Here is a 20699-nt window from a genome sequence, read left to right on the forward strand (position 1 = left end):
TGCATACTCGTATGTGTACTGGCGTAAGTTCAAGTTCCAGAGTTCAACTAAGAAAAGGTACGCGTACCCGTTCGCATACTAGCAAACCCAAACTTAGTCCGAACACTAAGGTGTGTGTACCTGTTTGCATACCTGGGTAGGTTATGTTCTAAAATCGGTTTGTTCATGAACTAATACATTTACATAATAAGGAATGCAATCTTTTGCAAACCGTTGCTATAATGTTCGTGAATTGATTCGAGTAAATCAAAATCGATTTTGCTTCAATTGTGTCTTATATACATCTACGAGAATATAAACAATTGAAAAACTATAGAACTAGTCTCATTTGAGTCATTTGAAGTAGTTATGGTTAAGATGAATAAGGTTGATATGAAAGTGCTCATATGGATAACTTCGGTTAATTATTGTTGAGTCAACAAGGTGTACACGTTTAGGTACGGTTACCTATATCTAAATGAAGTCATTTTTCATTTTTGTGTAATCAGGTTTTCATCTAACCATGAATATTGAATGTTTTGTTACCAAGGTAACATTGATTGCAAACCCTGATTTGAAGACTATATAAGGGAGAACTATAGCAATTGGGAAACCTAATCCCCACACCTTATGTGTGATACTAGTTGCGACTAGAATCAATTCTCCTTTAACCTAGGTTTTTCTAAAACCATTATAGGTTAACGGCTTAAAGACTTCATTGGGATTCTGAAGCCAGACCCAACTATTTTCTCTGTAGTTGCGTGTTCTGATCTTGCTGTTTTCTATCATACTGAATAATATCTTCTCTAAGATTTTCTCGAGATTTAATCTCTGATAAGACAGATAAAAAGTGATTCCTTTGTGATTCCACAATATCTTGTTTTGTTACCATACGATCAAGATTATTGTGAGATGATTGATATTACTAGGTTGTTCTTCGGGATATAAGTCCTGTAATGACTCTTGTTTTGTCACCGTACGATCAAGATTATTGTGATATGATTGATATTACTAGGCTGTTCTTCGGGAATATAAGTCATGTAATGACTCGTCCCTCCACCGATATTGAAACTTCCCGGATGGTCACCCATCCTTAGATTGCTCTTGCCCGCGTACGCTTAACTGCAGAGTTTTCTGCCAAATCTGGAGCCAATTGTGTTGAAAAGGCCTCGATGTCAGGAAAGGACAAACCATTACTTATATTCCCTTCGGCCAACCACCGCCAAATATCGGGGTATTACAATACCACCATCTTAAATTGGAGTCGTCATCGGCTCCTGAATATATTCTCAAGCCTAGATATCCTATGTCCGACGTTCCCTCCCCCTCATGAGAAGAACCTGGACCAACCCCGTCCAGAGTACCTTCCCACCCTCGGCAGTTGACCCTTCATCGGCCCTGATACCATTTGTAATTACCCGTCCATCCATCGATATTACAATACCACCACCTTAAATTGGAGTCGTCCTCGGCTCCTGAATATATTCTCAAGACCAGATCTTGTATCTCCGACGTTCCCTGCCCCTCATGAGAAGAACCTGGACCAACCCCGTCCAGAGTACCTTCCCACCCTCGGCAGCTGACCCTTCATCGGCTCTGATACCATTTGTAATTACCCGTCCCTCCACCGATATTGTCCCAACTTAGCCACTGCAGTTATCCGCCATTGTGGGGTTTTCAACGGGCATAGCTGCGGTAATCCAGCAGAAACTTCCCGGATGGTCACCCATCCATGGATTTCTCCCGCCTGAACACGCTTAACTACAGAGTTTTCTTCCAACTCTTGAGCCAATTGTGTTGAAAAGGACTCAGTATCAAGAAAGGACAAACCATTACTTATATTCTCTTGGACAACCACCGCCGATTATTGGGGTATTACATGTCTCCCTCAAAAACTCTATTGTTTCTCTCATTCCAAACGTTCCAAATTAAGACTCCATACTACCTTACATTTTCTGCTTAAGACATTCCAACTCCAAGCTTCAAACAATTGTAGAACTGAAGTTGGTAAAGGCCAAGAAATAAGGAATGCTTTTATGAAATAATCCCAAATTTCAAACGTAGTCTTGCAATGCAGAAACACATGATTTGTAGACTCATTTTCCAAGTTGCACGATACACAAGATGCATTATCCACCTACACCCCTCTATGACTTTACATGTCTCTGGTTGGCAAAGAATCATTAAAAATAATCCACAACATGAAGCTTACCTTTGGAGGGATAAACTTCTTCCACAAGAACTTCTCAAATGAAACATCGGTACTCTCTCCTGCTAAAGCATCATACCAAGCACAAGTTTAAAAGTTGTTCAGGAATTCAACCTCATCGCCCCCCTGAATCAAAAATGGAGCAGCTTTGAAGTCCCTTCTTAGTAGATCTAATTTCATATGTTCATTTGCATACAAATGATACTTGAAAGAACCAAACCATCGACCATCAATAATTATATCTACAATAGAGGCTTGTTTGTTGTTGCAAGAATTATAAATAACAGGGAACACGTCTTTTAAACAACCACTAGTTATCCATTTATTACGGACAGCCTAAGACAGGAGTTAGGAAACCAGTGAGGTATAACCACGATCAACGTCCACCACTCTTCCACACAGAGTGATCGGCCAAGTCAGGGCTTACCTGTACAACCTCCAAACGATCACTCGAAGATGGCTGGACGTGATGCTATTTTTCGCGACTTACACCGTTAAGCCTTAAAACAACGATGCTTCATACACGTTGAATATATTCGATGCATTACATACATAGAATGCACAGGATATTTCACAAATATCGACTTCCTAAATAACTTAGTTATTTAATCTAGCATCACATGCTGCTTTCTGTGGGTCCCACGATCCACGATCGAGACATTAATCATGTCACAAACTGGGGGATACATACTGGGGTATTGGTCTGGCGGTTTACAGCGTGCAGCGCACAACACGCCATCACAAGAACGTGTTAGGAAGACATGGACGGTTAGTGATGATGGGAAAAGTGGGAAAGACTGATCGTGTGACACTAACACACGCAACTCCACTACTCCATCACTCCACTTCCCACGAGAGACGTGGGTAAGGCAAATAGGTTCTCCTCCGTATTTCCAGAAAAAGACAACAGAAACCAAGTATTGATACAATTGTATCCAAACACCAGAATTGATAGCTTACATTCTGCAAGCCAGTTCAGCTTTCTGATACAAGTCATACACATCCAATACCTTCGCAATCTCAACACCTTCTTCTCTTCCCTCCCTAAGATCAACCCCATCTCCTTCACTTTGTGACCGAAGCAAGTCTGGAACGACCATTTCTTGGTTTAGGCCAGAATTGTACAGATTGATTTCTCGAAGCACAAGCACTCCCGTGCAGTGCATTTGTTTAGGGTTTAGATTCATTTCTCATTCACACACCCCAAATTACCAAAACCGGCAGAAATAATTTTCACCCATAAACAATTGGCGACCACAGTGGAAGGTTAATCTCTCGGTTGTAAAGTCAATTTCTTCAAAATATGATTCAATTTCATCAATTTCGAAGGGGTAGATCTTAGATTCAATTTAATCATCAACCTGTTTCAAGATGGTAGAACTTAGGTCAGGATCAGCAATCAATTCTGAAGGAGCTAGTGCAGATAACACTTTCAATATTGATGTACATGTCAGTGGAGCTACTGTCATCAATACATCTCGTGGAGTCATCTCTTCTACCACCAACGCCAGCGAAGCAAGAGAGGTCCCAGTAAGCGTAACGCCTCCTATCACCAGAGCCAGAGCAGCCGCGAATCCCGGCATCGCCTCAAGTGTAACGCCTCCGTCGATCACCAGAGCAACAACTTCTACTCCTTCATCAGGACGAGGAGCCTCAGGAGCAAGAGGAGGACCATCTCCTATTACCATCGCAGACTTGATGGAGAGGCAGGAAGCTCTTGCTAAGACTCAAACGGATATGGCTGCAACTTAGAAAGAGGTACTCACTTTTCTTAAAACCTTAACTGAACGATTTCCACAAGACTCACGGCAACCCCTGGAGCCAGCAAGGGATGCCTTCAATACATACAGAGCAGGCGTTTCCACTCAGACCCACATGAATGAAGAAGCTCGTGTTGCTCCTGAACGCCCAAGGGAGATGGACTGGCCATCCAACTTCATCACGCGTGAAGACCTGGAACAACTTCTCCAAAACTGAGGCAAAGGAAACATGATGGAGGCGCACCAACATCAGCCGTAGTACCATCAAGATGTTCAACGAATTCCTCTTCCAAGAGGATACACCTCTCTTCAGTTCTCCCCTACGATGGTACTGGTAACGCTCATGAACACATCTCTCGATTCTTAGAATCTTTGGGAGAGAATGAATACAATCGTGTTCTCCGTCTGAAAGAATTCTCGAAATCACTTACGGGGAGGGCGTAGACCTGGTACAACAGCATCGCGCCTAACAACATATCCAATTGGGACGAGATGGTCAGCGCTTTCTATAAAAATTACTTCTTCGTGTCCGAGCAAATCACCTTTTTAGAACAATAACGACTATTTAGAGTCGTCACTGAAACAATGACGACTCTTGAGGGTCGTTAATTTTTTGAAAATTTCATGACGACTTTTCATACAAGTTTGAGCCGATTTTTTTTTTTTTTTGCAAACATAAAATTCGAAAATAAATAAATTGATTTTGATTTTAAAATTTTGATTAAAAAAAAAGGGGTAAAACAGTATTTTCACTTTAATATTGATACGCCCCTGAAATTTTTGGGGTGCAAACAAAATTGGTGAAGCCCCCAATTATTTTCCAGGGCCCCAATTAAGCCTTGATTTTTTGGCACAACTATGAAACAGTGATATTATTCTGAAACTTGTGCCTCTGACTTCGAGAAGATCTTATAGCAGGCTATTCAGCCGCGGCCAGTGATCCACAATCTGCAGCCAAGAGGGATGGCTTATGCCCCATTCCCACCCACACTGGGCTTTTTTTTTTCTTAATCTATACAGTGTCACTGGTTATTTTGGAATCGGTAGCTTATGCAATATACACCTTTGAATTTGAAGTTTGAAACAAAGATTTCACTTTTGCTTTTTGTTAAAGGGAGAGCAAAAAGAGAGCATAAACCGTAGTCAACTCATTATCCCATAAAAGACATGATAGTGGTTAAAATGGACTTGGCTAAAGTGAAGTTTTTTTTCCTGGCTTTCAAATTCTAAACCCAAATAGCCTTCCAAATCATGCATACAGCTAATATATAAGCATGTAAGATTACAGTCATGCGTTATCCCCAGAAGCTGACATAAAAGACTGGTCATGCTGTTGGATTAACTTCAACATAGAAGTCACTAACAGGCTGGTTAGGACAAGATTAGGAAATTGATGTAATCCTAAGGGAATTAGAAGTCATCTAGTTCTAAGAAAAGGAAAGACATGTAATAAGGTAATAGGACTAGGAAAAGGAATTCATAGTTCTATATATATATGATCACCAAAGTTGTGGTTGATCATATGAGCAAGATTAGAGCTTGTGTTTAGTTTTGAGAGATTTTCTAAACATCAATAAAGAGAGTTGTCTTTATATAAGCTAAGATTGATCTTACAGTTGCCATTAATTGGTATCAGGGCTTGTATACACCGAGCCATGGGAGACGAGAGCACCATCATACGTGCAAAAGATTTCTCACAAGCACAGTTGAAGATTAAGGGGGAGAATGTTGGATTAACTTCAACATAGAAGTCACTAACAAGCTGGTGTTATCAAAACGGTAATTGGTGTTGTCAATGGGACAGCCCGAATTTGTGCTGGGAAGTGATGGGAAATCCTGCGAGTGAATTGGGTAAACAAGAGTTGAAGGTGAGCTACAATGCTCAGTGATGATTTAAAGGATTTTGTTTTATGTTTGGTTAGCAAGTTGTATAGAGCATAATGAGGTGTTTCTAGCTTGCTAAGGTTTGTGTTCCGCTGCGATGAAGAAGAATGTGTAGGAAGAAAAGAGGTTTGTGAATTTGTGTTTACTGATTTGATAGTGATGACAGAATTCCGGTATGATAAAGAACAAGAACGTGTTAACGTTTACCAATGGAAGAAGAGGAATAGAAAATGAGAAAAGACAAGGACGTGCAAACGTCGATCAATGGAAGAAGAGGGTTACAGAATTCATGTTATGGATATCTTGGTTTAAGGGAGGATGTTGGAAGTTAAACCAAGATATAGTGATTTGGTTCGTGGGTCAACAAGAATTGTTGACACACTGTGTCATATTTGGATTCGAAGCAAGTCGGGCCGTAAAAAGTAGTGGAGATATTGAATGATTTCTTAGGTTCAATGCTTCAAAGCTAAATAAGAAAGATAATGGTGATGATGTCATGTTGCGTGATCATCAATAGAAGAAAATACAGGCGTTGATTGTTATCGGTGGTGATGATAATTACCGATGGAAGTAATGGAGCTTGTGATAGCCGTTGTGAAGACTGCGGAGAACTGATGCAATTAAATTGATGGTGTTAGATCATGATTGACCACGATGGTAGTGAGTGGCTTTCGAGTTGGAGTGGAGCTCTTGGTTGGTTAAGAAATCAGTCAGGAAGAGAACCGAGCAAGACCAAGTAGCTGAACGGTGGTTTCCATTGTGAAGTAAATATGAGAGTTTTAAAGAAAGTGGTTGTTGTCAAGCCTTGTTAGTGTTTTTACCATTAATTGGTATCAGAGCTTGTCTACACCGAGCCATGGGAGACGAAAGCACCATCATACATGCAAAAGATTTCTCACAAGCACAGTTGAAGCTTAAGGGGGAGAATGTTGGATTAACTTCAACATAGAAGTCACTAACAAGCTGGTTAGGACAAGATTAGAAAATTGATGTAATCCTAAAGGAATTAGAAGTCATCTAATTCTAAAAAAAGGAAAGACATGTAATAAGGTAATAGGACTAGGAAAAGGAATTCATAGTTCTATATATATATGGTCACCAAAGTTGTGGTTGATCATACGAGCAAGATTAGAGCTTGTGTTTAGTTTTGAGAGATTTTCTAAACATCAATAAAGAGAGTTGTCATTATATAAGCTAAGATTGATCTTACAATTGCCATTACATGCAATAACTGAGATATACTCTCTATCTAGTTTTTATATTTCGCTTGGTTCTAACTAGGATGTGTTGTAATACACAACTATCAACAAAAGCCCGCCGGGGATCAACAAATAAGTTCTGATTTGCTCCTCCTAACTACACATTTTACATGCAAATTGCGCTGAAGAAGCATCTCTTCCCTGCACCTTTAAGGTTAGCCACGGACCAACCCTGACCTTCTTTGTAACACTCCACCTGAAATTCATTGGCACGACAGAGTAAAGATTTCAGTTGGCAAACATACGTCTGGGATTGCTGAGGGGGAAAAAAAAACAAGCAAAAGACATTGTTCAGAAAAAATAATCAATATCATTTCTGTCAATACTTCGCCATCTTTCAGCCCTGAAATAACAAAGATTGATTCTCCAAAGACTGTCGCAGTTGCATATCCTCTAGCTTCCTTCATTTCATCACGTGTTATCCATGTGTTGTTACGAGGATCAAATTCCTCAACGCTTGAGACCATGTTCGCTCCATTATATCCTCCTAATGCGTATCTGCAGAGGAAGTTGGGCAACTGAATAAACAAAGACAGACGAATTACAAACTTGCAAAAGAAGAGAATTCACTTACATTTTCTCATTCATAGCGACTAAGGAGTGACATCCTCTTCAAGTCTTCATACTTGGGATGCTGGACCAAAAAACTACTTCTCTCGGATTAAATCGCTCAGCTAAACTGTTATACACAATATCGTCAATAAAACAAAGTATGAGAAATCCATAGCAACCACTGTGAACTGCTATTCCATGTAACATGCATCTGAGTTACCAATGGTGCAGCAGCATCTTTCCTATATCTTAGAATTAATAGATATTAACTTAAAGGTGGGAGTATTACAGAGCATGGTATTTCACAATGATCTCACTGAGTCATCCATCTAGGTATACGATGTAACCATGAGGTTTTTGTATATTATATTCAACCTTCCGAGTACCCAAGAACCAATTTTTCTTGATAGTACAATGAAGTGGTTACTTACTCCAAGTAGCCTTCTCCACCATAACCCCCAGCAGCATAAATTGCATCGTTGAGCTCAGCTACAACACTAGAAGATCTCTGAAAGAAAACAAACATTAATCTCGTTCAGTATAACCGATCTTTAGGGGAGCCAATCAAGATATAGACTGATTCGACCAACAAGTATATTCAGCGATTCACGAAGAAGTCTTGCGCTTTTTACAGGCATATTCAAAGCTTTCACAACCAGGATCTATGGGTCGTAGGACTGGTCTTCCTGGATATTCCAATGGCTAGTGATTGGGACTTGACCTTTCACCCGATCTAGTACCACCAAAAAGTACATCATAAACAAAGTCTCCAGAAGGAGCAGATGCATAGGCAAACTCATAAAGTGGATAAAAACAAATAGATAATTATCAAACTCTGAACACAGCAGTTTCATAAAGTGGATAATTATCATAAAGATAATTATGATACAGAGAGGACAATTTCTTTCGGCATGAAAGAAAGGGGTTGCCTGTAGTAGTGTTTTAAGTGGAGGAAGTACTTTTGGTCCAAAGAGAAAGGCTTATGTTATTAGTTGATCAATAGATAAAGAATTTGTAGATAGGTCTAAGCCAGCTAAGTCTTCATCATCTGAAGTCGTATGTACGCCCACCATTCCTAGTACATAGAAGATGCCAATGATGATAAAAAAAAGGCTACAGCAGTTGTCTGCTCAGCAAACAAGCAAGACCTAGAGTTGAATAAGACACGTGCTAGCTAACAGAGCATCAACATGGTTCAGCTTCAGGCCAGGTCGACATTCTCATAGGACTTCCATGTATCATGTGTTATTACATAAAATGATAAGCAAAGAAAATACCTTTTGTAGCATGGACTGAGTAGGGATCCACCTCCCTGCGACAGGGTCAAACATTTCTACATCTGTAAAACAGTTGACTCCATCTCCTCCACCAATTGCATAAATTTTATTACCTAAATTTACCCCGGATAAGCATCCCTTTTTGCGTGCTAATGAAGGACGTGGGGTCCACCCATTTCTTTGTGGATTGTAAGATTCAACTGAAGATAAAAAAAAATGAAGTCAGTCCCAAGCAAAGTGGAGAACTGAATCTAAGTGATGGAACAAGTTCAGGTAAATGATATGTATAATACCTGTATTGAACCACACAGTACCATCTCCACCACCAATTATGTAAATGACACCACAGAGGGCAGCAGCTGCGGCATGTGAACAGTCTAAGTTTGTTGGTCCTAGACGTTTCTTGGTGTCACTAAGAGGTGAATAACAGTCCACGTTTGACAACCAAGTAGTCCCGTCGTATCCACCAAATAAGAATACTAGCTTATTATTTCCAAGGAACCCCTCCATGTCCATGGTATCAGCAGAACACGTCTCTAGATTCTCTACATATGCAGTGGAAGGAATCAGCTGAGACTTATCAGCAGAACACGTCTCCAGACTCTCTACATATGCAGTTGAAGGAATCAGCTGAGACTCCAGTTCTTTGACACGCTCTGTCAACTGTTGAATTTGAATTTCCAACTCAGTCTGAAAAACCAAGGCAAAAAATTCTTAGTTTCATGCAGACACGTTAAAGAAATATACCCGACTTCTCATATACAGAAACAAATGCATAATCTACAAAAGTAATACAAGTTAATAGTACCAGTCTCATCTCCAATAGACTAGTCTTTTGAAGTTGTTGAACCTTAAACTCTTCAACTTCTTGCCTCAACTACATAAACAAAAGATATGAAGTTAAAAACTGGAATCAGGAATGAGAAATATACATTAACAATAAACTCAAGACGAAGTGCTTGATGAACTAATGACTTATTTACCTGATCTATAATGGAATGGACATCAAAAGAGGTAGGTTAGGAAGAGTGAGTATCAGAAGATTTGGTTGAGACCACTTCATGCTTCTCTGGATTAAAAAACGGTGCCTCTGGCTCACAATTGAAGTCCGCAAGGCTAGCATTCAAATCACACGTCACACCAACATTTTCTTCATCACCTGTTAAATCACATCTTGCCTTCTCGCTTTCATTAACCAACTGCAATAGTTCATGGTAGAGAAGTTCCTCCTCATTCACTTCCTCAACCTTCTCTAAATCAGGTTCCAAATTCTTTACATCCTCACGTACAGGGCTAGCATTCAAATCACACGTCACACCAACATTTTCTTCATCACCTGTTAAATCACATCTTGCCTTCTGGCTTTCATTAACCAACCGCAATAATTCATGGTAGAGAAGTTCCTCCTTATTCACTTCCTCAACCTTATCTAAATCAGGTTCCAAATTCTTTACATCCTCACGTACAATAGCACTTGATGAACCTAATTCAAAGTTCTTTCGCTGATCCCACGGAGTGTCATCCACTGAATCAGAAGTTCCGGGACTCTCATATCTCGTAGAACATTCGACCCTGATGGATTTGCATCAACTCTTATGCTTTGAAGTGCTATATGTTGTTGTTGTTGGGAGCCATCATTTGGTCCTGGGCTTTTCCCTCTATCTGTTCTTGCCATTATATTGAGCTGAACTTCGATTCTTAAAATTACCCAAATTGACCTCCTTAGTATCTCTACGAAGGACAAGATTAGCATAATCCAGTAGCTTTCAAGCGTCTCATAGCTGACAAGCCGTATTGTCCAGCAGGTCCGGCGGAAGAAGTCAAACACCATGAGTACGTAAAACGATCGATTGCCTACTACCACAGACTTAACATTCGGCGACATGGGGCACCATGTCCAAGTCCTGTAATGAAAAAACATTTAATTAATTGATGAAAAATTTTAGTTGCATTATTTAAAAGAAACTAGATTTTGTGCCCGTGCTACGCCCGGGCAAACCCAAAAATCATCTACTATATTTTTTTTTTACTTTTAACCATATTTTTGGTTTGGTGTGATGTGACTTCGCCTCGCCCCATTGTTCATTTTTATTTGGTGTCGAGGGGCTTCGCCACGCCTCGTGGCTTAGAATTTCTGATTTGGTGTGGCTAGGTTTCGCCTCGCCCCGTCCCAATGCATGTTTAGGATTTTTCATTTGGTGTGGCTCAGCTTCGCCTTGTCCGGTCCCAATGAATGCTTGGCTCGGCTTCGCCTCGTCCCGTCCCGATGTATGCTTAGAATTTTTGATTTGGTAAGTCGCACGTTGCTTTTTACCCTTAGGACTTTTGATTTGTCGTGGCTCGGCTTCGCCTCGCCCCGATGCATGCTTAGGATTTTTGATTTGGGGTAACTCTTTCTTTTAGAATTGCATACATTCAGAGTATTTATGTAACCATAAAATTGTAAGATCTTTTTGAATTATAAGAACTGTATACATTTCTTTTACAATTATTAAGCTAGGTAGAGAGTTAAACTTGGTTTCAAGAAGAATGGAAATTTCTATAACATGTAATCGTCTTGGTTTCAATTAGCACTCCTCGCCCCATCCCGATGTCATGCTCAGCTTACTTGGTCGGAGGAGGCAACAACTATATTCTTCTTGATAGGTTGAGTGTCAACCTGATTCTTCTCATATTCTGAAGACACATTTCTGTCATCGGCGGGTGCATTCAGTAATTTTAATACTCCCTCTGTCCCTAATTAGATGACCTTATTGTAGCTTGCACAATTTTTAAGATAAGGATGTTAGTAAAATTTAGAAATGATTTATCTCTTAAACTATATCACGGTTTTTCGTAAACTTTATACCGTTGAAAAGCATTTTAAAACACCTATGTAACGAATATAAACATAACTATCAAATTATACATATTTCTTATAGTAACAAAAATAGGTCATCTATTTATGGGACAAAACTTAAAACCAAGTAGGTCATCTAATTAGGGACGGAGGGAGTATATGATTAGTAGCACTGCTTGAGAATAAGTAGCCTCAAAGAAGCACAACTTCACTTATAATTTGATTAATAATTTCAAGGGAAACTCAAAATGGGTGCATTTCTATCCAAAATGGATGAAGTTGAATATGTTCATCGTTCACTGTTGGCTAAATTGCTCTTTTTCGGATTACCTTATGTAAACCAACATATAAGTAGACAATCAAAATCAAACATCAACAACTTCACAAAATAAGAAACTGAACCCGCAAATAAGAAAAATGGATTTATTTTTTTGATTGAAAAAGACTAAAGGAAAGAACAACACTCCACAGTATAGTAGAAAATGCCAAATATTCATGAGCAAATGCTTTAAGCCCTTATGAGGTCTTCCAAATATTCATGAGAAATGTCATAATATAATTATCCTTGAAGATTCTGCGACTCTACTGCAGCTCTTGGACCTTATGAGGTCTTAAACTATATCACGGTTTTTCGTAAACTTTATACCGTTGAAAAGCATTTTAAAACACCTATGTAACGAATATAAACATAACTATCAAATTATACATATTTCTTATAGTAACAAAAATAGGTCATCTATTTATGGGACAAAACTTAAAACCAAGTAGGTCATCTAATTAGGGACGGAGGGAGTATATGATTAGTAGCACTGCTTGAGAATAAGTAGCCTCAAAGAAGCACAACTTCACTTATAATTTGATTAATAATTTCAAGGGAAAATCAAAATGGGTGCATTTCTATCCAAAATGGATGAAGTTGAATATGTTCATCGTTCACTGTTGGCTAAATTGCTCTTTTTCGGATTACCTTATGTAAACCAACATATAAGTAGACAATCAAAATCAAACATCAACAACTTCACAAAATAAGAAACTGAACCCGCAAATAAGAAAAATGGATTTATTTTTTTGATTGAAAAAGACTAAAGGAAAGAACAACACTCCACAGTATAGTAGAAAATGCCAAATATTCATGAGCAAATGCTTTAAGCCCTTATGAGGTCTTCCAAATATTCATGAGAAATGTCATAATATAATTATCCTTGAAGATTCTGCGACTCTACTGCAGCTCTTGGACCTGAAAACAAAGCAAAGAAGAAAAGAGGAATCAGCTTATAAATAGCATAATAACCAAACAAAAACATTATAATTACATACGTAATAGGTGGGTTTTAGAATTTCAACAACCTTGTAGCGATAAATAGCCATACGCGTTCTTAGCAACACAAATCTAGATAGTAACCCGTGCTTCGCACCGGAAAGTGACCGTTTTGACGCCGTTTTTGTTTGTTTATGCATTTTGATTCATAATGTACCATTTGTAAAAGAAAGACGCATAAAACTATATAAAGACATAATCGTATCAAAATAGCAATTTGAGCATTTTACTGTTGATTAACGAAAAGCAAAATACATGCATGACTGAACATTAACCCGCTGAACTAATAAGCTATTGAAACAGTAAAGAAAACTATGTATGATAAGTACATATCTATTGTCATGCAGCTTCAATAAAAATGTAATTTAGCATGAGATGTTCCATTATAGAACATACTTACAGAACTCACGATATTATTTATTGTACACGTTGTTAATGAGAGGTCCACCGCCATCCAATCTCATTATTTTATTTTATTTTGCTCGATTATCCAATTTCATGATGGCTCCTAATAATATTTTAGTTGAGGTTGGGCATTATTAGTGAATCCATGATCAGCTGGTCACTTACCTGATCCACCATTCCACTTTCACTATACCTCATACCGGTATCGTGGTCATGTTGTTTGTAACAGAAAGATTGTCCTTGATGTGAGCATCGTCATGTGAAGAATGGAAGTGGTTTTCTAATAATGACATCCCGAGACTGAGGCATTTCATGATAGAGCTTGGTTACTTGTAATGCCTAAAATTGAAATAGAACAACACCAAAATCAGTGTACCATAAAGTACTGAAATTAGACTACATAATTGGTAATGACCAACTAACAATGAGGGCAAAGAAATATAACCATTGAATGCGACATGTTTCAAATAACTAAATGGCCTAATCCACCAACCGCCAATGAAATAAGGAAAGGCATGTATTCAGGGAACTATGAGCTCTTGCGATGCAACTTCCTAAAGGACCAACATAAAGGTTGAAGACATCAAACATCTCATATGGAAAATGGAGATTATTAATTTCCTCATTTGCACAATGTTGCGCCCTTGCTGAAGCAATATAAATACTCCTAATGGATGTGAAGTAGAAGAGCTTGGCTGGAGCCAAACTGGTCACAGTATCTCCTAATAGATTATCTCTAACACCATTTAGAACATGGCAATATATATTTCCTTCAAACTGATGACTAACATGGTTCATTGAAACCCATAAATATTAGTCTGTGTAACTTTACTATTCCTTGAGGAATAAGTATACTTATACATAGTAAAAATTACCAATTTATATATGATACCACATAAATAAAACTCTCTTAAGCATAGTCTCCATGAAATCCATTTAACCCTTTTGTTGTATTCCTTAGTTTAGAACTTCAAAAGTTGTCTCCTGAAAACGAAGTATATGTGAACACCACATGTAAATTCCTTAATGAAAAGCATTGAATAATTTAGATATTCGGGATATACCTTCATAAACTTCGCAAAAAGTTTGTCTATCTTACTCTTGAAGTCCTTCAATTCTCCATGGATTTCATTGCATCTCCCATCTCTTCTTGAGCCTTTTTCTGCTGGTCCTTGTCTGGTTCCTAATGGAATATGGATGCAGTAGTTAGCAATAAAATTCTGATGCAATTGCTTACGAAGATTTTCATATAATTCTAGTGTTAAGTAAGAAATTAGTAGACACAACGGAAATGCAAGCATACGTATCAAATGCTTGATTACCTCTTACTGACCAGGTCGGTTGGATTTTCTTCTACCATGTCAGATTGAAGAATATTTAGTATGACGTTCTTCCATAGTTAACTGCAAATAATTACATTATGGGAAAAATATTTGTAGAATACTGTTAACAAAAAAAATTCACTCAAACAACAAACTTCATAAATAGGCCAACTGCAATTAAGTAATTTTCGGTACAAATGTTATTCACAACAAAATAACTTGGAAATCCATGTGCTATAAAATGAAGCTTTAAAGACATATGAATACTATATATTGAGTATTATTGGGTGGTATATTTGCTACTTTAGGATTGAGATTTTATTTAAAAATACTAAAGAATGAAATTAGCACCCTGCAACATCTTCAATACATAAACACCTGCATTACATGAGCACAAAAGAAACCCAATTTAATAGATAGTATGTAACGTACTTCAACATCAAAATACATTGAAAGTATACGGTTGTTTCTGTTTGTGGTTACTTGGCAGAACTTCTCCACCGCTGCTACAATCTGTATCCACCATATTCTGTTTTAAAAAAATTATGTGACATATGAAAGTAATGTCATTATTCCAGTATAAAAACTTTCTTGGCCGCGAAGGAAAGAAGAAATTAGAGCATCTTACACTCCAATACTGAACTTCTCATTCCCTGCACTCAAATAGTGAACTTCTCCTTCCCAACAATGATTTCCACATTCAACCATTCACACACACGTTTTCACAAATCCCCAACCATTGTCGATCACAACATTCATCTCAACTTTCATATCCATGGCTTCACCAACAACTGCAAATAGAATGGCATAGTTAATCCCTTGTCTTCTCTAATCCAGATCAAAACTTTAGTAAACTGTGACGAAGTCTAACAGATCTTAATTGCATATGAAATACCTTATGAAGCAAAATAGAAATCCTGAGCTTCCTCACAAGCATGGTTCTAGTCTAACGTAAGTCTGGTATTTCATTGGGAACAACCATGGTACCTTTGATTAAGTGCACAACAGAATACCTCAACCGAAGCCCATTGCACCACTTAATTGTCATTTTATGCTGCCTGTCAAAAATAAAAATGATCCCTGATCCACTTTCCGATCAAACTGAAGTTTAAAAACACAAACAAAACCAAATTTAAAACTACAATTTTATTAACATGAAAAAAACGCCAAAAAGGTTTTAATATGAAACGGGATTTCATAGAAGCAAAAAAATTGTTTACCCATGACAACACACTGATAGATTGCTACAAAGGATTATCCTTCTCCACCACAAAATCATAACCTAAGATTACATCAACATATCACAAAACAAAATCAAAAGCTTATAGAATTTGCAGCAAAAACCCCAGCTTGAAAGAATAAAAAATACCCACCTTTGACATTGTGATGTGTTTTTACGGGAGAAAACCTTAATCGCAATAACCTAGTATCAGCTGCACGATAAAAATTGAACAGCAAAAACGAACTAACAGTAATCTTGGTTAGGTTAAAAATTAAAAACCCATATGATTAGAACTAATTCGAAACCAAAAAAAATAAAAGAAAAATAACAAATCCTAATTAAAGTATGGTTAAGACGGATATATCTTCACTTGCAAAAACACTTCTTTGTGCTTAAACCTTTACCTGCGATATAAAAAAATAGTAAAAAATAGATTAGCAGGGATAACGGAGAAGAAAGAATGAAAAGGGGGAGAAGTGAGGAGGATCGAGTGAGAAGATGAAAGTTATGGGTTGAAGAAGAAGCAAACCCTAATATTGTTTTTCTTTGTTTTTGTTTTTTTTTTCGGGATAATAAATAAATAAAATTTCTTTATTTCTTAAAAAAAAAAGCCTTGTTTTTCTCTCCTTTAAGGAAAAGTGGAACGAAGCAATTCTGTGAATGGGTGACGGTCACCGTTGAACGTGGAGCCTAAGGAGCTTAGGATTTTAAAGGAGTTAGATTTTTATTTTAATTAAATAAAAGTTACCTTCTTAGATCCCAGTCCACGACTAGGTCCCACATAAAGGCAAATAAGCTATTCACAACTACCAAACAAATCCACAAATAAAGTGTATTTGCCGAGAAAAATATGCTAAGCATTGTGACAATATGTTTTAGTGCTGAAAATTCAAACATTTACGAATTAGTACATATTTGATTCGAGTACAATATATGAAAATAGAAAAATATAAGATATGCTTACCATTAATATATTGAACGTATTCCGACCTTTTATATGCAATAACAAGACATTGTATGAGGCGACATCAGAAAGGTATGGAAGTCACAACCACCGAGAAATATTCTGACAGACTTTTTTCATCAAAAAAATACACTCCTACCCCAAGAAGATAAATTATTAGTAGGATTCCTCGCACCATGTCAGATATAACCTACGATATCATTTAATAAGACAACCAAATTATTTAACAAGTACGAGAAACTGACACATAAATTAAATGGCATTAGTGGTAAAAGATAATTCACATACTTTTGCCATGGATGACATTAAATCCGTTAGGAATACCTCACGAAAAAGAGAAACCTACATGAACAAAAAATTATGATTTAATATATTTTTTTGTTTCTTTTATTAATGTTTTAAAACTAATTATATGAAATTAAAAAAAAAAATATTACCTTGGTGGGGATCAAGATTCTCCACAAGGTTCCACCAAAAAATTTCAACGAATTTCGATGTAATGCCCATAGGTAAACCACATAGATAATTGGGGATGCATATGATATAATCTGCAACATAGAAGAAAATCTACCATAAACACAATGCAATTCGAACGTAAAAGTTCAGTAATTCCAGAAATTTGGAGCATATTTGCATATGGTATCATGGTAGAACTATGGAAATCCAGAAACTCAGTCTGCTTTGAAGATATACATATTTCTAGGTTGTCCATACAAAAGAAAACTAAATACATGATAAAAGAATGCAGTCAAATACTAAAAGGGATATGTGGAATACTACATATGATCCCAAAAGTAGACAAAGTTGTTTATATCATACACAACCTTCATTTTTACCTGTTTTAGAAACCCCAACCCAAGTCAAGCTTACTACAGATTTGATTAAAAAAAAATTTGAATGTAATGCATTGACCCTAACTGGTCTCTGCTTATTTTATGTTTCTCTCCTTTGGTTGTAAATTACATTTGGTTATCAGTATGATTGTTTGTTAAGCAAAAAAATAAAACGTTTCTTACCGTTACGATGATCGCTGCCAGCACGTACTCCAAATACCGGAGCACAATGTGCACCAATGTGAAGGTAATCACAGTCAAGGACATGAAGGCCCCCAACTGCTAATCAAAGAAAAATATTATTTAATCTTTAAAAATCAAACAGAGACAAAAAAATAAAAAACAGCTTCAAAAATAAAAAACAGCTTTTTACCTTAAATGTATGGTACCCGATCATGTGATTATCGTGTTCTGGTAACCCTAGTGCACGGCGGTAGGGTATATTGTATGACTCAAAAGTCAACAGTATACCCCCCATGCGTAGATTCCGAATATCTACAACATAAACAAGCACCATCGGCCTTGGTTTCAAACACATATTAAGGTAGTTTTGTAAATGGATAGAGAACGTAAGAAAACTAGTGATATGAAGGAACTTAAGCGTAACTGAAAATCAACATGATACACACTAAAAACAACATGGTACACACGGAATCACCAACTCTAATAACAAGCAACAACCATTTTCCTTCTCAAGAAAGGAAGGGACAAGGAGCAGCAATAGATTTTAAGAGACTGCAATCAATTACTATGTACATGTTTAACGATCCTGAAACTAGACTAGGGATACAATTCTCAAGCTAATGCTTACTTGGTAAATAGTTTTGCATAAAAAATAGCATGCATTCCATATTCCATAAGGTACATAAGGCTTGGATGCAAACATCTGTGAACCTCTAACAATTAAGAAAAATCACTGGAATCCAGATCGACGTTTCTAACAGTAAGTTTAACAAAATCAACACAAATCATAAGACAAAAGCATGATCAATCATGATAAAATCCAAAGTTATTTATAGAAAATAGTTCATCTTCATTGCATTCCAAAATAGTTCATCTATGAACCTCTAACAATTAAGAAAGACCACTCCAGATTGGTGTTTCTAATAGTAAATTTAACAGAATCAACACAAATCATAAGACAAAAGCATGATCAATCATGATAAAATCCAATTGAGTAACCAAAAAATAAGAGATTCTTTTATATATTTGCATTTAAAAAATATATAAAAATATTTGTGATAAATGTGATACCTTTTGCATTTAAAAATGTGAAATACTATGTTTACATTGTAACTATATTTGGCCACTGTTGTATTATAAAGAAAATATGATAATTTTCATATTCCAGGTCAAATGACAAAGTTTAAAGTGATAATTTAACATAACAAGAACAATATATAAAGATGAATGAGAGAAAAATGAAATGATTCTAGAGGAGAAAATAAGAAAGTAAATGAATGAGAACGATGTTTTTTAATAGAAAAACTCATGACTAGCATCATCTTATAAATCTATGGGAGAAAATACTATGTCTCAGTGGTAAAACATAACATACCGTGGTAAAACATTTTTCTGGTATACAAGTTATATCCATGAAATTCTCATGGTTTGGGTTGAGCTTCATAAAAGATAATAGTAATACACACACTAGATGGTAACCCTTGTTCCACACCGGGTGCTAATACTTTACCTGTGAGCCTTTGCCCTTTAGTTTCCTTGCACTATCCATTTAGCAGGATCGTATTTCTGGTAAGAATAAGTTGTACTGCAACTAATACGAACCCTTGAAGATATGAATCCAATTAGGACACAAATCAATCAAATTAGAGAAATATAAAATATTATATTTAGAACCCTTGAAGACAAACATTTCAATGAACAATAATGTCATCTGAACAATTGCTTGTCATAGTCATCATAAACGTAGAGCTAAATTGCAAAGAAATCGCATTTGACAGAACTCCTAGGAAAATCTAAATTCCGCTACATATTTTCAGTTGCAAATCTTAAAGTGGGTCCATATATATGGTTCTTTCAGTTTGAATTTCTTCTAACAACATCTTTGAATGATACCTTAACTTTTTCTGCAACATGAGTGTGAATATGATTAGGAAAATAGTAGCAAACGCCTTCATATGATATTGTAATATATTCATTTGGGAAGTACCATGTAGGGAATTCTAAAATAATGAGGATTCGAATTAGACTCAAAGATTAGTAAATCTAAAAAAAATTGGTTTAGGCAAGGGTAGACAGCAAACCCCTGTCATTGCCATAATCAAATTATGCATGAGATATTATACAATCATGGAATACCTGGCAGAAACAGCAGTGTTCTTCATTGCTCTCACTGATTCATTTGTTGATACTAATGCCTCCGTTGTAGCCGACTCGCTGCTGTTCTAACAAAATCTCAAGAGTTTCTTTAACAAAAGCTTGAAGATAGGGCAGGTTGGGTATGTCGATTTCCTCGACCATCCTTTGACATACCACAGACAACAATTTTATTCGCATATTGGCTACTTGAGAATTTTTTATGAGCTCATCTAATGCCCATTCCATTGTAGATACACATGTCCCTATTTCCACACCAAATTATTCCTGAAAAGACCTAGAAATACAAAATGATGTCAAATTTTCAATTTACGAATTGACAAAATAGTACCCACCAATTGCAGATGCTTGTACAGGTAACGGTTTAAAAAAAATATCAATAAGAATCACTTGTGTAAAGGATTGATTTATGAGTATACATGGCTACATTAAACTAAGCTTACCATGAGCAATGTATTGATCTTCTGGTTGTCGATATTAAAATTGAACTTGCATTCATGTTTAACCCTAATGGGTAAGATAGTGAACAGGATTACATT

The 20699-nt window shown here is 36.8% G+C and overlaps 1 protein-coding gene across 3 annotated transcripts; it reads right to left on the bottom strand.

Moving 5' to 3' along the window:
• Positions 1–6974: 6974 nt before the first annotated feature.
• Positions 6975–9975, bottom strand: LOC113327849 (influenza virus NS1A-binding protein homolog A-like). Of its 3 annotated transcripts, none has more exons than XM_026574973.1 (7): positions 9904–9975; positions 9729–9797; positions 9214–9610; positions 8921–9120; positions 8075–8151; positions 7418–7609; positions 6975–7287 (listed from the first exon to the last, which is right to left on the bottom strand). In XM_026574973.1, exons 2-6 carry the CDS (start codon positions 9735–9737, stop codon positions 7579–7581), a joined length of 714 nt encoding a protein of 237 aa, XP_026430758.1. In that variant the 5' UTR covers positions 9738–9797; positions 9904–9975; the 3' UTR covers positions 6975–7287; positions 7418–7578. The 3 variants fall into 3 exon arrangements, with proteins under 3 accessions (XP_026430758.1, XP_026430764.1, XP_026430767.1); XM_026574979.1 differs by having other exon boundaries at positions 7418–7589; positions 7666–8151; XM_026574982.1 differs by lacking the exon at positions 7418–7609 and having other exon boundaries at positions 7666–8151.
• Between the last annotated feature and the right edge of the window lie 10724 nt (positions 9976–20699).

This window comes from Papaver somniferum, chromosome 1 (assembly GCF_003573695.1).
Source record: "Papaver somniferum cultivar HN1 chromosome 1, ASM357369v1, whole genome shotgun sequence".
Classification (NCBI taxonomy): Eukaryota; Viridiplantae; Streptophyta; class Magnoliopsida; order Ranunculales; family Papaveraceae; genus Papaver; species Papaver somniferum.